At 44.4% G+C, this 15,619-nt stretch overlaps 1 protein-coding gene across 1 annotated transcript; it reads left to right on the top strand.

Moving 5' to 3' along the window:
* Nucleotides 1-5,935: 5,935 nt before the first annotated feature.
* LOC105013478 (pentraxin-4) lies at nucleotides 5,936-15,512 on the top strand. The gene is made up of 6 exons (XM_020050697.2): nucleotides 5,936-5,969; nucleotides 8,608-8,834; nucleotides 9,828-9,983; nucleotides 10,274-10,381; nucleotides 10,768-11,614; nucleotides 14,857-15,512. The coding sequence occupies exons 2-6, from the start codon at nucleotides 8,703-8,705 to the stop codon at nucleotides 15,510-15,512; spliced, it is 1,899 nt and encodes a 632-aa protein (XP_019906256.2). The 5' UTR covers nucleotides 5,936-5,969; nucleotides 8,608-8,702.
* Nucleotides 15,513-15,619: the final 107 nt, after the last annotated feature.

Genomic DNA, 15,619 nt, shown 5'->3' with positions numbered 1-15,619 from the left:
CCAGAACCTGTCCCTTTTCATTGTCTTTTAACCAGGACTTGGTCCTTTTCAATGTATTTTAACAAGAACCTGGTCCTTTTCAATGTCTTTTAACCAGGACTTGTTCCTTTTGAATGTCTTTTAACCAGGACCTGGTCCTTTTCAATGTGATTTAACCAGAACCTGTCCCTTTTCATTGTCTTTTAACCAGAACCTGTCCCTTTTCATTGTCTTTTAACCAGGACCTGGTCCCTTTCAATGTATTTTGACCAGAACCTGGTCCCTTTCAATGTATTTTAACCAGAACCTGGTCCCTTTCAATGTCTTTTAACCAGGACCGGGTCCTTTTCAATGTCTTTTATAACCAGGACCGGGTCCTTTTCAGTCCAGAGCTCTGGTCAAATGTAGTGTACTATTTAGGTAATAGGGTGGATGACACTTGTCCTGTTTGTTCTTTGTTATGGTGTGATTTTGAGTCATGCAGGTGTCTCTGCGTCTTTAGGGTTAGGGCTGTTTCTGAACATTACTTTCAGAATAACCTGTTTCAGCCACTGAGAAAACAGATACAACATGCCACTTAACCCACTCTCTCGCTCTCTCTCTTTTTCTCTCTCTCACACACACACACACACACACACACACACGCACATACACATGCACGCACACACACACACACGCACACACTCACGCACACACGCACACACACACACGCACACATATTTTGTTGATGACCAATCCCAAGTCATAAGTCCGTTCTATGCATTCACACAGGTGTCTCTATCAATCAGATTTATTTTAAAAAGCCCTTTCTATGTCAGCAGTGCTTTCACACGTAGCCAGCTTGAAACGCCACAGAGCAAGCAGCAAAAATAGAAAAGAAACGAATGTCAGTGACATCCAGAAAAAGGTCAAATACATTGAAAAGTGTGTGGAGATCCTTCTGTTTCTATGTGTTCTGTTCCTAGACAGGTCCACTAAGGTCCCCAAGGAGACAGAACTGCCCATACAGATCTGGTCAAAAGTACTACATCAGATTGGGTTCTATTTTAGCACAGAGGTTGACTGGAGCTACTCTGTATCAGAACCTATGAAGGAACCTACAGAGGAACCAGACTCTGAGAGGAGGCCAGTGTGTTTAGGCAGAATCCAAACCAGCTGCATGACCAGGTGGACAAAGACAGGGACAAACAGGTGGACAAAGACAGGGACAAACAGGTGGACAAAGACAGGGACAGACAGGTGGACAAAGACAGGGACAAACAGGTGGACAAAGACAGGGACAGACAGGTGGACAAAGACAGGGACAAACAGGTGGACAAAGACAGGGACAAACAGGTGGACAACGACAGGGACAGACAGGTGGACAAAGACAGGGACAGACAGGTGGACAAAGACAGGGACAGACAGGTGGACAAAGACAGGGATAACTATGTGGGGTGTGGGCAGTGACAGACAGAATCATCAGGCAGCAACTAGATCAGCAACACAACCAGGAGGACTTTGGACAGCGACAACCAGGAGGACTTTGGACAGGGACAACCAGGAGGACTTTGGACAGGGACAACCAGGAGGACTTTGGACAGGGACATCTACGAGTCGTCGGGCCTGGTAGTGCTGAGGTACAATCAAATGGACACAGATACTTACATTGTTTTTACACACACCCAAAAACACACATGCACACAAACACATACACATTCTTGTTGCACTACACAACAAAGGCACTTCCCTTTGTCTTGGAATGTGAAAGGACTCAAACATGTTCACTCGCCCTTTTTGTTTTTCTTTTCACACACACACACACACACACACACACACACACACACATACACACCCACACAAGCCTTGTTCACGCACACACTTTTTCAGAATATTCCCTTTAGCTGCTGAAAGGATGTAGGCAGTAGAGGTATGTATGAGTAGATGTAGCCTCTAGCTTAACAGGTTTTACAGATTTATTGAAGTCCATGTGTCTGATGGATGTGTTCTCCTGGAGCATCACTGGTGTCACCTAGGCACTCCACCCCATTCCACCACCAATTAAGAGCACAATGGAACTGAATGGCCCTAAGGGGTTTTGTCAGAAGTACTGCACCAGACTGGGTTACTGACTTTAGGAACTCAACTGAGGAATACCTCTAGGTTCTGTTTTTGGCCCCTTCTGGTTTTTACTATATTCACATAATGTCTATAAGTACAGATATGCATTCATTACATGCATCTGCAGTAATCATACTGTGTCTGGATTCCCTTTTGTCAGTTTGCATTTTGCAAAAGGTGGATGAAAGTTGATAGTGTGCAAAGGTAGGCAACATATTTTATAACAGCATTTGAGGCCAGTAGGTTCTACAGACAGTTCACACAGCCAGCTAACATTTCTAGTTGGTTATAAAGCTAGCAAACACAACTTATGGTATTATAAGGGGATCAGTTTACCTCTATCCAACAAAAAACACTGTTCTAAACAATTCACCTGTCTATAAAGCCCGCAGACATGTTCCCAACATATAATACTAAGAACATATGTTCTTGAAAGTGTTCTTGAACATTTCATGAAAACGTTGCCTTTCACTCCCATGTTTTCTGGTGACTAGTGGGCAGAGTGCTGGTGCTATTGTAACTCCCAAGGACCTTCCTAACCCTGACCACTTCCTGAAGGTGAGACAGATCTGAACACAGTTAGACCACAATGTCAATTCAACGTTTTGAGATGTCATTTCAAGGCAAGTTAAGATTTTGAATGGAGCTCACATTCAGAACAAAGCTCTGATTTAAATGGTGCTCTGATTTGAAGGAATTACCTGGTTTAGAGTGGAGCTCTGATTTGAAGGAATGACCTGGTTTAGAGTGGAGTTCTGATTTGAAGGAATGACCTGGTTTAGAGTGGAGCTCTGATTTGAATGAATGACCTGGTTTAGAGTGGAGTTCTGATTTGAAGGAATGACCTGGTTTAGAGTGGAGCTCTGATTCGTATTAGAGCTTCGATTAATGTAATAAATACCTGACTTAAGGTATTACAACATAATTACAATGACACGTTCTCTGAGGGAAGAGTCGCACACCAGTGACCTGCCTCTCCCCACCCTAAACGGTCTTCTCTCCACTTTTCTGATCCCCTCCATCTCCAGCAGGTACGAGGGAGGGGATCAGGGTGGGGTCAGATGAGAGAGTGGTATTACCGCTTCAACCACATTCTTGAATGACCAAACCTTGGCATGTCGCAACAGGGCTGTGAGGATTCTGTGTTTGATTGAGGGTTGATGACAATGACGAAGCAACTTACTGTATGATAACCATCCCCAAAAACAGCTAGCACCAATCAGACAGCATTCCACACACACATTTACTTACGCACACACGGCCTACATCAGAGGTAGACAACCCTAATCCTGGAGGGTCACAAGCCATTCATGTTTTAGATTTTACCGCTTTGGATAACCCGGCGTGCTGATATTACTCAGTCACTGAAGTGAGTAATTAGATAAGTAGTTCTGTTGAAATACTATCCGGCTGTACCTGCTGGCCTCCAGGAATGTAAGACTGTGGTTTTGTTAACAGAAGACTGCAAATGTACATGCAGCATATAAAGACATAATATTAAAGGCCTTTCATTAAACATTACCGTATCATTCAGTTGGGTTACATGCTACATTCTGTTACCACATTGGAGAGACAATGTTTCTGAAGGATGGCCCATTATAACCCGGAACACAGAATGCCAACTAAGAAAGCAGAACCTAGTCCAACTAAGACCACAGAACCTGGTCCAACCAGGACAGAAGAACATGGTCCAACTAAGATGACAGAACCTGGTCCAAGCACAAGACAAGACCCTGGTCTAACCCGAACAGAAGAACTTTGTCCTACCAAGACAACAGAACCTGTCCAACCAGGACAGAAGAACTTGGTCCTAATGAGACAACAGAACCTCATCCAACCAAAAAAGAAGAACCTCGTGAAACCAAGAGATAAGAAACTGGTCCAACCACACAGAAGAACTTGGTCCTACCAAGACAGAAGAAGCTGGTACAACCAGAACAGAATAATCTGATCCAAGCAGGACAGCAGAAGAGGAACAGTGCCTCAAACATATCAGACATAACACTGTGTAGATTAAATACAACCAATATTTGTGTGTAATGTGAGAAATACGCATTTCAATTGAAGGAATCCTGGTGAAATCATAAAGTCCTTGGTTGACTAACTCTCTTGACGAGAGTCGATCAAACAGTGTCTGATAACAGCTCAATGGCACCCTATTTCCAGAATAGTGCACTACTCTTTACCAGAGGCCAATAGGGAATAGTGCACTACTCTTTACCAGTGCCCCATAGGGAATAGTGCACCACTCTTTACCAGTGCCCCATCGGGAATAGTGCACTACTCTTTACCAGTGCCCCATCGGGAATAGTGCACCACTCTTTACCAGTGCCCCATCGGGAATAGTGCACCACTCTTTACCAGTGCCCCATCGGGAATAGTGCACTACTCTTTACCAGTGCCCCATAGGGAATAGTGCACCACTCTTTACCAGTGCCCCATAGGGAATAGTGCACTACTCTTTACCAGTGCCCCATCGGGAATAGTGCACCACTCTTTACCAGTGCCCCATAGGGAATAGTGCACTACTCTTTACCAGTGCCCCATAGGGAATAGTGCACCACTCTTTACCAGTGCCCCATAGGGAATAGTGCACCACTCTTTACCAGTGCCCCATAGGGAATAGTGCACCACTCTTTACCAGTGCCCCATAGGGAATAGTGCACCACTCTTTACCAGTGCCCCATAGACAGTGGTGTTTTTATATGTAAAAAACTGGTGGGTTAATACCATTTCAAAATATAGGATACATACCATTAAAGCTATAAAACTCCCTCTTAGTACTGATGTGTTTATTTAACACATCAACAAACAGCGTGTCTCCACAAAACACTTTTAATGACAGAGCGGCTTGCTTCTACCAGGTGTTGTAGTACACATACTGGAGAGAGAGAGACTTTCTTGTGTAATTACTCTCCTCTCTCACACCCATGTAAAATTACCACTGTCACATTTACAAACCTAAATTAGGAATGCAACCAAGCTCAGAACCAATGTGCCTACAGGGCCATACGCGAACAGCAATGAGCTCAACACCACTGAAGGCCACAACGAAGCAGAATGACAACGTTTTAGGGATACAGATCCATTCTATGACAACAACCGTAATAGATAAGCATGGACACACTGACACTCGTCACCATCTATATCAATCGATCCAGAACAAAAATATGACCAATGCACGGACCAGCACCACAAAGGCAGGATGATAAAATATGCTTTCACTCACCAAGGCTGAGGGCTCCCTTGAAGAGAAAGGTGGCATGGCGGTTCTTCCTCTGGGCAAACTTTGCGATGACTTTGGGAATGAAGTTATGTAGCTGCTGAATCAGCTGGCTTTCGATGGACAACATGGCCAATGCATTGAGTCGCGGCTGTCCAATGGTATAGCGAGTGCAGGTTTTTACCCTCTTCAAGGTGGAAAAGTTCCTCTCTGACTCGGATGTCGTCATATGTAATGTTATGATAGTTTTCAGCGAAGTGACGGTTTAGAAAAAGCCTCCTCTAGGATGTTCACATGGATGGATCTTAACAGAGACAGGGCAGTCTTACCAGTGTGGAACTCAGTGTGGCGGTACAGAGTGGTCAGCTCAGACTTGAACTTTTCCTTATTTCCTAGAGGCCATAGTTTCACCAGACAGTCAAGCTCAGATGTAGGGAATGACAGGAAAAATTGTGGGAAGAGGGAGCTGTCAACCAGCTTGGCAGCGATCAGGTGGTCACTTTGTGAAAACTTCTGCTCCACCTGGGAGATAACTGTGTAGCATGCCTCCTTCATCACCGGCGCTGTGTTGGTTACACGTCGGCCTGGCTCGTCTGTTCCATCGTGAACGGTGGCAGCCCATTCATCATTTTGTTTCCGTATATTCTGGACATTCTCCTTGAAACGGGTGAGCACACTGCTAATCCCAGATGCGTCGATGCTCCATTTTGCAGAGTGTTGTATAAAACATCAACCTTTGGCATAAGGAAGAAAAAAAATTCCAGCAGCTGCAGAAAGGCCGTATGCCTCACTTATGGTGGCCTCATCCCATCCTGGTTGTGTGCGTCTGTCCTCCATACACAGGAGCAGCGCAGGGCGGTTTTCCCAAAATGCATTGACAGTTCTACTTTTAAAGTTCCATCTTACAGCAAGTGGCCTTGGAATGCTTCTCTGTGTTGCCTCAGCAAGTGTTGCAACACGTTTTGGAGCGCCATAGAAAAAGGTGTCAAAAGCAGTTAATTCTGCAAAAAACACCTTCAGGATGCTCATCCTTGCTAAACTAAGTTGCTGAAGGTCAGGTTCAGCTGGTGAGCATAGTAGTGACCAAACTGGGAATGTGGGTATGTCTCTTTTATTAGAGTCTGTACCCCTCGGACGTTTCCACTCATTACAGCTGCACCATCATAAGTCTGAGCGATCAGCTTTTCTCCCAGCTTCAGTGGTTCCAGCATACCATTGATGCTATTAAAGAGGCCAAGTCCAGTTTTATCTTTGACTTCCACAAACTCCAAAAACCTCTCTGTCACTGTATTGTCAGGCAACATGTATCGCAACACAACCACCATTTGTGATTTACAGGAGACATCAGTTCTCATCTGCCTGTATGGCAACAAATTATGTCTCGTCCACTTGCTTGGCTATCTCCTCCCTGTACACTTCATACAGTCTAACAGTTCATTTTGTACAATGCTAGATGTCCCTTGGATGATGGGCTGAGTGTCATAGTGCCTCTGAAGTCTCGAATCGCCCTCACACATAGTCTCAAAAATGCATCTGAATGTTCCAGGATTCAGGGAGTCCACCGACTCGTCGTGCCCCTGCAGTGCAGTTTAACATTTTCCACACAGTTTAATACATGTTATGATCCGACTGAGAACGTACCTGTTTTCCTCCACCTGTTTGTTATGCTGCTCAATGGAGCGCCTGTATGCACTGTCAACTTGGGCTGTAACATTTACCCTTCCAAGTAAGCCCAATTTCACTGTCCAGATGACTCCCGCTGCTCTCATGTTTTGCAATCCTCTCAGAAAGATGTTTCAAATCTTTGTAAACCGTCCTCGACCAAGTACCATCTCCACCTTCTTTTGTATGCTAACCGTTTGCTACTTTTTCTTCAAAAACCACTCCACATTAAACCCGCGGTTACTTTTACCAGCAGTTTGAGTGATGACAATTTCCCGTGGCTGATGGACACCAAGTCGCTTTACTTTAGGTTTCTCCTCCAAATTAGGGGTTTTAAACAGGTGCTCGAGTATGAAATCCACTTTATTCATTTTCTCAAGTTATCTGGCGTTTGTGACAAGCTAGCTAAGACAATCTACCCTATTCGCTCTTCTTGCTGACTAATGTTGGCGCCAGACAGACAGACAGCCAATCAGGTCTGAAATACGAAATGACGCTGTAGTGGGGCTACCGGCTGTCAGCCCCACTTGGCATCTAATTCATGTGATCTACATTGATCACACTAGCATGCGTATTAATATTTTCACACATACAATGTACATTGCATTGTGAGAGAGGGGCTAGCCCCACATTCACACTTAGCCTATGGCCTACTACTGCAAACTTGATTTGGTAGAATGCAGTCTTAAGGAGCAAGGCAGGGACCAATGAACATGAAATAAAATCCTAACACAAATGATATGCAATTTAGGAAGATGCAATATTCATAGATAATAATTTATAGGAAGTAATCTTTGAAAAATGAAAATAATATAGTTTTGTTGCAGTTCTTTCTGTTGACAACAGGTGGGGCTGTGCCTGCCCCTAATAACCAGTCTCCCCTGCTTATATTGATAGTTACTGCATCAATGTCATTCATGTATGAAAGAAAAACAGATGTTGTTTGAAATTAATTAATTTGTTTTGACAGTGTTAAGTTTGTTGTCAGTCTCGGTAGCAATTGCTTAATTTCTTAAGACTATTCCAAGTAGTTAAATACTAGTATTACTGGCTAATAAGCTGTTAAAACGGCCTGTGGCAAAAGCCATACAATTAATATATGATATTTGTGGTGGAAGTAAACTTCCACCACAAGCCAGGAACGAAGAGGGGTTAAGTATTTTTTAAATTGCAACATCGGTTTTCCCAGCATGCATCTGACCCAGAAAAATAATTTACTAAAGTTTGATAATTTCTTTAAAAAAAAATTATAATTGCCTTTATTTATACAGAGAAATCAACTGGGACCAAGATCTCTTTTGTAGATGAGCACTGTCTTACAATAATAAAAACAGTTCCAAGGGAATCTGCTGACAACCTTCCACCTCCCCAACCAGGACGGCACCAATATACCTTTCTTGTTTTTGAGTCACTGGCACAGGGCAGCACGGCACAACCAACTCTAGACCCAGGTTGCATTAGTGCAGCTGACAATGTGATGCAGTGCCATCAGCATCTGCATGATGGTTTTACTGTCTTTTAGTGAAGCATTTTCATAAGAGAGGTCTCTGGTAAAGCCATCATGCTCTGTGTGTGTGTGTGTAGGTCTCAACAGGCTTCCTTTTCCAGACCCGCATCGACCCCATCTCTCTTCCCTCCTTTAGGTCTGTTATTTAGCACTGCAGCTCTCAGCCCTAACAGACTGTGGTTCTCCAGACTCCCAGACCCTAGCCCTGCCTTAGCCCAGCAACGTTGCGCTATGCCCAGCCTCAGAGTCTGTCAGATGGTCCTGCTTCTCCTGGTCCTGTTCCCACTCCAGAGCTGCAAAGGACAGGGAGCTGGTGAGTTCAGGAAGCCCATCTTCCACAGGCTCCATCGATTAGGTGATCAGGTCAGTGTGTGTGCATGTGTGTGTCTGTTTGTGTGTGTTAAATTATCACTGGTGTTCATGTGGGTTGAATTAACACTGGTGTTCATGTGGGTTGAATTAACACTGGTGTTCATGTGGGTTGAATTAACACTGGTGTTCATGTGGGTTGAATTAACATTGGTGTTCATGTGGGTTGAATAAACACTGGTCTGTATGTGGGTTGAATTAACACTGGTCTGTATGTGGGTTGAATTAACACTGGTCTGTATGTGGGTTGAATTAACACTTGTCTGTATGTGGGTTGAATTAACATTGGTCTGTATGTGGGTTGAATTAACACTGGTCTGTATGTGGGTTGAATTAACACTGGTCTGTATGTGGGTTGAATTAACACTGGTGTGTATGTGGGTTGAATTAACACTGGTCTGTATGTGGGTTGATTTAACACTTGTCTGTATGTGGGTTGAATTAACACTGGTGTGTATGTGGGTTGAATTAACACTGGTCAGTGTTAGGAAAAACGCAATAAAAAAGTGCAATAACACCTCACGTAGAAAGTTTTACCACATACAGCCATGAAAATGTGGATACATTTCCCAAGACGTCAATTAACCTAGAACACTTATTTCAGTAATGTTCAGTAACTATCTGATTCGATTAGTTTAAAAAGTATGTTCTTTATGTTTGGACAGCCAAAAACATGTGCAGGCAAAAACATACATTAAAACTAGGTAAGAATGGCCAGTTTGAGTTTAGGGTTTGGAATTAGGGCTAGATTAAATTTAGTTATAAAGGTTAGATTATTGAGGTTAGGGTTAAGGTTAGGGTTGGGGAACATGGAATTTGTGTTTTCATGTCCCCACAAGGTCAATTATAATGGATTGTGTGTGTCTGTATGTTGTGTATGTGCGTGTGTGTGCGTGTGTGTTCACGTGTTTATGTATGTGTGTGTGTCTGCCTGAGTATGTCGGTGTTTCTGTCACCCTTCAAATCAATATGATTTGTGTCTCTTAGTTTCGTCAGTTCCAGGAGCTGACCTTGACGAGGCTGGAATCTCTGTCTCAGGCATTTAATGCATCAACATCCTTGGAGATTATAGTTCAATCTTTGACAGAGCAGCACATCAGCCTGGCACAAAAACTAACACAGCTCCAAAACACCACCTCACAGGTCAGCGTGTTATATGTATAACATGAAGGGTTAGAATTAGGCTTATGTTTAGGGTTAGGGGAAATATGGTTCTGAATTGGAAAGTAACCTTTTGTGTCCCCACGAAGATAGAGAATTGTAAAATTGATGTGTGAGAGAGGTTACTATGTACATAAAATAGCATGGTTAATATTAGAATGGTTTAATTGCTTTAGCTTTTTACTATATATATCTTTATACATGCATGCAGTATATTTACTTTATATGCTTTTGTTGCTCAGGGAATTAAATTAAATCTAACCAAAATACAGGAACTGGACAACCTAAAAGACTGGAACCGAAAAGTACAGAGGAAGAATAGAAGGATGGAGGGAAGACTGGCCTCGCTGGAGAGAGGATGGAGAGAGACACACAGAGAGGTAACTTAAGACACAGAGAGTTAACCTAGGCAACAGACAGGTAAACTAAGCAACAGACAGGTAAACTTAGCAACAGACAGATAAACTAAGCAACAGACAGATAAACTCGTCTCATCTTCTCTCCTCTTCTCTTGTCTTCTTTTGTCTCCTCCCTTCTTCTCACTTATTTCCTGTTTTCTCTCTTCACATTCGTCTTCTCTTCCCTCATCTCCTTTTCTTTCATCTTGTCTTCTCTTCTCTCCTTCCTTGTCTCCTCTCCCCTTATCCTCTCTCCTCTTGCATTCTTTTTGTCTTCTCTCCTCTTATTTCCTGTTTTCTCTCTTCACATCTTGTTTACTCCCCCCTTTTCTTGTAATCTCTGCTCACCTTTTGTCTTCACTCCTCAGGGCAACAGACAGCCCCAGAGACAGAGTCAGGAGCAGAGTGAGTCTGTCCCCAGCCTGACCATGGAGCTCCACAGCCAGATGGGGCATCTTAAATCCCTGGAAGTCCAGCGAGAGCAGCTCCTTGTCGGGTTGAAAAGTGTCCAGGATTCCCTTAAGGAGCAAGACATCCGGATCAGTCGAGTGGAGGGGCGGCTGGAGGAGCTCCTGCAAGGGAATGGCATCTCTTCTCAGGGGTCAACGGCCAGTGGAGACCCCATCACCTCCAACATCCCCCCTCAAGGCCCAGCACCAGTATGGAGGACCCAGACCTCCACAGGACAGAGCCCAAGACAGGGTACCCAGACCCAGGCCGGAAACACTCAGATTCAGCCCCCATCCCAGATTAACTTGAAGCCTCAACTCTACCCCCACCCGAAGCCTCAAACCTTCTCCGACCCCCAACCATTCTATGCCAAGACCAAACTTGGCAAAGACACAAGGCTAAAGACCAGACTGCAGTCTCCACCTCCACCACCCCACCCCACACAACCTCCGCCTCAGACCCAGGAGGGGACAATGGATCTCAGGGGTAGAGGACAGGATAAGCCCTGGACTGGCCTCACTCAACAGAGAGTGGAGGAAAACAGAAAAGAAGGAGAGATGGAGAGGAGGGGGGGAGGTGAGGTGTTTAGGGGGAGAATGGAGGAACAGGTAGAAAGGAGAAGACTGGAGGAGCAGACTGAAAGGAGGAGAGAGGAGGAGAAAGAAGAGCAGAGGAAAGGAAAGGAACTTCAGATCCAGAACCTTCTCCAGCTTCCTTTCAGACACAAGATCCCTCTGCAACATGTTCCAAGGAAAGAAGCTACGAGTAAGTATCTTAAACGCACATCAATTATAATAAAATAATTGGATTATTTTAAAACATTGTGGTATATTTAAGATGTTGGATAGTACTGTATATGTAAGCAATAAGGCACAAGGTGGTGTGGTATATGGCCAATATAGCATGGCTACAAGCTGTTCTTAGGCACAATGCATCACGGATACCAGATTTAACAGATACCAACACAGTAAGAGCTGTAAAAAGTGATGTCATACCTGTATTATAACCAGGTGGTTTGAATCCTGAATACTGATTGGCTGATAGCCGTGGTTTGAGACCGTGATGTGGCGGGAAGGAGGACAAACCCAATCGGTCTATGACACAATAATCAAAAGCAAGACAGAGCGCAGTGCAACCTTGGAGCCACTGACTGCAAACTGAGTGCAGGAGGGCCAGCCCAAAATCACTGCAGTCTACAAGACCACTAGGCCTTATCCCGCCAATTTGGAACTGGGCCTTACTGTTTGACAACATCAGTGGTGGACATCAATGGTGATTTTTAATTGAAATAATAGTTGTGTCTTTTTTAACTTTTCTTTTGTCAAAGAATCCTCTATTTGCAACAATTATAGCCTTGCAGACTTTTGGCATTCTAGTGGACAATTTGTGGAGCCAATCTGAAGAGATTTCACCCCATGCTTCCTGAAGCACCTCCCACAAGTTGGATTGGCTTGATTGGCACTTCTCACGTACCATATGGTCAAGCTGCTCCCATAACAGATCAATAGAGTTGGGATCTGGTGACTGTGCTGGTCACTCCATTATAAACAGAATACCAGCTGACTGCTTCTTTCCTAAATAGTTCTTGCATATTTTAGACCTGTGCTTTGGGTCATTGTCCTGTTCTAGGAGGAAACGGGCTCCAATCCAGTGCCGTCCACAGGGTATGGCATGGCGTGGCAAAATGGAGTGATAGCCTTCCTTCTGCAAGATCCCTTTAACCCTGTACAAATCTCCCACTTTACCACCACCAAAGCACCCCCAGACCATCATATTGCCTCCACCATGCTTGACAGATGATGAAAGAGAACAGCTGGAAGGAGATGTAAGAAATGTAGAAATGTTCTAAGTTGTGAATGGTAGACATTTCGACTTTTGTTGCTGGTTCAATAAACGATAAACAAAAAAGGAAGTTAAATATTGTCACTTCACTCAAAGAGAACAAAGAGCAAAGGAAGCCAGGGAGACTTTACGAAGTTACACTGTAACCCAGGCTATACCCCCTCTAATGGATAAACACCACTAGGTTACTCTGTAACCCAGGCTATACCCCCTCTAATGGATAAACACCACTAGGTTACTCTGTAACCCAGGCTATACCCCCTCTAATGGATAAACACCACTAGGTTACCCTGTAACCCAGCCTATACCCCCTCTAATGGTCCAGTTACCGTGACCACCCTTCCATTCCTCCAGGGGAACGGAGTCCAGTTACCGTGACCACCCTTCCATTCCTCCAGGGGAACAGAGTCAAGTTACCATGACCACCCTTCCATTCCTCCAGGAGAACATGGTCCAGTTACCGTGACCACCCTTCCATTCCTCCAGGAGAACATGGTCCAGTTACCGTGACCACCCTTCCATTCCTCCAGGGGAATGGAGTCAACCAGTGGAAGCCAAAGCACCCTGACAAATACCAAATTTTGTAAAACAACAATAAAAAGCCATGTGCAGCTGACAGGGAGAAAACCGAAAAGGAACATCTCAACTAGTGTTTTAAAATAGATTTTCCCTTTTAAATACATTTTGCTGAAATATAACTTGGTAAGCCTGTTCATGGGGCTGGTAGATGTCACGTTCTACATACTGTAAAGTACGTATTCAAGGATGTAACATCTACCAATGTTTCTGAAGCTGAAAAACTAACGGTCTGTGTTTTGCAACAGTAAAAAAACATATGCAGAATCACAAGAGATTAGAGATATAGACAGAACGAGAGACAGAAAGACACACACACACACACACACAGATATCTGTTAAAGGCATTCAAGTGTTTTCCATTCCTTTTCAAAAGAGGAGATTTCAGCCAACTAGCTTTTAATACTAAATGAGCGTTCAATACCAAACTAACTTAAATACTGAACTAGATTTTAATAGCAAACAAAATTACATCCAAGGACTAGAATTTCCTTCACTCTTTAAACAAGAAAAACAGGCCGGAAAGAAAAAAGAGAAGTGGAGAGAAAGAGATTAGGCTACACAGAAAGAGAAAATAAGAGGAGGAAAGGAACAAACACTATGTTTGAAGAGAGCAAGAGCAAAAGAAAGGGAGAGAAATAAAGAGAGCAAATGAGCGATAGAGAGACAGAGAGAGAGAGATGGAGAGAGGACTAGAGAGAGAGACTGAGGGATGAATAGAGAGACAAAGATGAAGGACAGTGAGAAACAGAGGGATGAGAGAAACAGAAAGAGAGTATTGATGGATGTAGTAAACAGGACAGGAGTTTAAACCATTTGAGGGTTCGACTCACATCTGAACAATCAATCAGTACTTTCCTTCACATTGAACAAAGATACATGAACCAAACTGTGTCCTAAATGGCTTTGTAGTTCACTACTTCTGACCAGGGCTGATAGTGAGAAGTAGGCATAAAAATTTGGGTCCCATTTGATGGGCAGACCAACATGGAGAAAAACAATGTTGTGTAACTGTGGAAACAGGAACCAATGTCATAACAATACCAATCTACTTTGAAAGCTAGTCTGTTGGCTGTTGACAAGTCTATGCAAATAACAGGCATTTACAGTTTATTTTACATCCAAAGTTGTCTTATACAGACACCTAGCCTAAAACCCCCTCAAAACAAGAACTGTAGATTTCATTTTACATCGGTACCAGTGTGGTTGTTTGCCACCTTTAGCCTTGGTACCAGTGTGTTTCTATAATCTCTATAGCCTGGGTTCCAGTGTGTTTCTATAACCTCTATAGCCTGGGTTTCAGTGTGTTTCTATAACCTCTATAGCCTTAGAAACAGTGTTTTTCTATAACTTCAATTGCCTAGGTACCTGTGTTTTTCCATAGCTTCTATAGTCAGCACTGTTCTTAAGTTAGATCCCAGGCTGTTAGGGACCAGCAAAAATTACCCCCGGCCAAGTGTAGAGAGACAGTCGAGTTTTCATGACTTATTGTCGGTTTTTACAAAAAAAAAAAAAAAAAGAAAACAGATGTAAATTGGATTTATTTAGCAGAACACATTTTCTCAACTCTCCTCCATCCTCCTTTCCAGTCTGTAATGTGGACTCCATGCTCCTCTTCCCATCTGCCTCCTCGGAGAACTACGTCACCTTCACCCGGAGCTTCCCTGCCCTTCCGGAAGTTTCCATGTGCCTGTGGCTCCGCGTTGACGTGAGCTACGTAGGAACTCTGCTCTCCTACGCCACAGAGGACAACGACAACAAGCTGGTCCTGTATGGAAGCAGCTCCGCCTCTTCCTCAAGCACGTCCACCAGGCCGACCCTGGACTTTGTGGTGGGAGACCCTGCGTATCGGGAGCTTCCAGTGGACTCTGTATTGGATGGACGGTGGCACCACCTCTGTGTGCTGTGGTCCTCCATCGAGGGTCGGTTCTGGCACTACACTGACCGCCGCCTGACCTCTGCGGGCTCGCGCTTCAGGAAGGGCTATGAGGTGTCCGGAGGCGGGTCGGTGGTGCTGGGGGCGGAGCAGGACAAATCAGGGGGAGGGTTTGACCCCGCTGAGGGGTTCGTGGGGCGTCTGGCGGGGTTCATGGTGTGGGACCGGGTGTTGAGCCCTGGGGAGGTGACTGGGGTGGCTACAGGGAAGGGGGTACCCCGGGGCATGGTCCTGGGCCTCAGGGATGTGGAGGGGGTGTATGGGGGGGTTCAACAGGTAGCCTGTCAGTGTCTGGAACACTGTAGCTGAAAGGTGGTGGTCTCTATGCACCCCAAGATCTGAAGTGTGATGGAGTTCCGAGTCTGTGTCACATTTAGGTCCCCGATCGGTACAAGATTTTGCACCTCGATTGTACC

This window comes from Esox lucius, chromosome 11, assembly GCF_011004845.1.
Source record: "Esox lucius isolate fEsoLuc1 chromosome 11, fEsoLuc1.pri, whole genome shotgun sequence".
Taxonomy (NCBI): Eukaryota; Metazoa; Chordata; class Actinopteri; order Esociformes; family Esocidae; genus Esox; species Esox lucius.
This window is presented reverse-complemented; position numbering and strand designations above follow the sequence as displayed.

What these genes read in the sequence shown, in the direction of transcription:
- LOC105013478 (XM_020050697.2), top strand. Translation starts at nt 8,703, where the DNA reads ATGCCCAGCCTCAGAGTCTGTCAGATGGTCCTGCTTCTCCTGGTCCTG. An exon ending in GGAGAGAGACACACAGAGAG is followed by an intron (nt 10,382 to 10,767) that starts GTAACTTAAGAC and finishes TTCACTCCTCAG; the next exon opens with GGCAACAGACAGCCCCAGAG. An exon ending in TCCAAGGAAAGAAGCTACGA is followed by an intron (nt 11,615 to 14,856) that starts GTAAGTATCTTA and finishes CCTCCTTTCCAG; the next exon opens with TCTGTAATGTGGACTCCATG.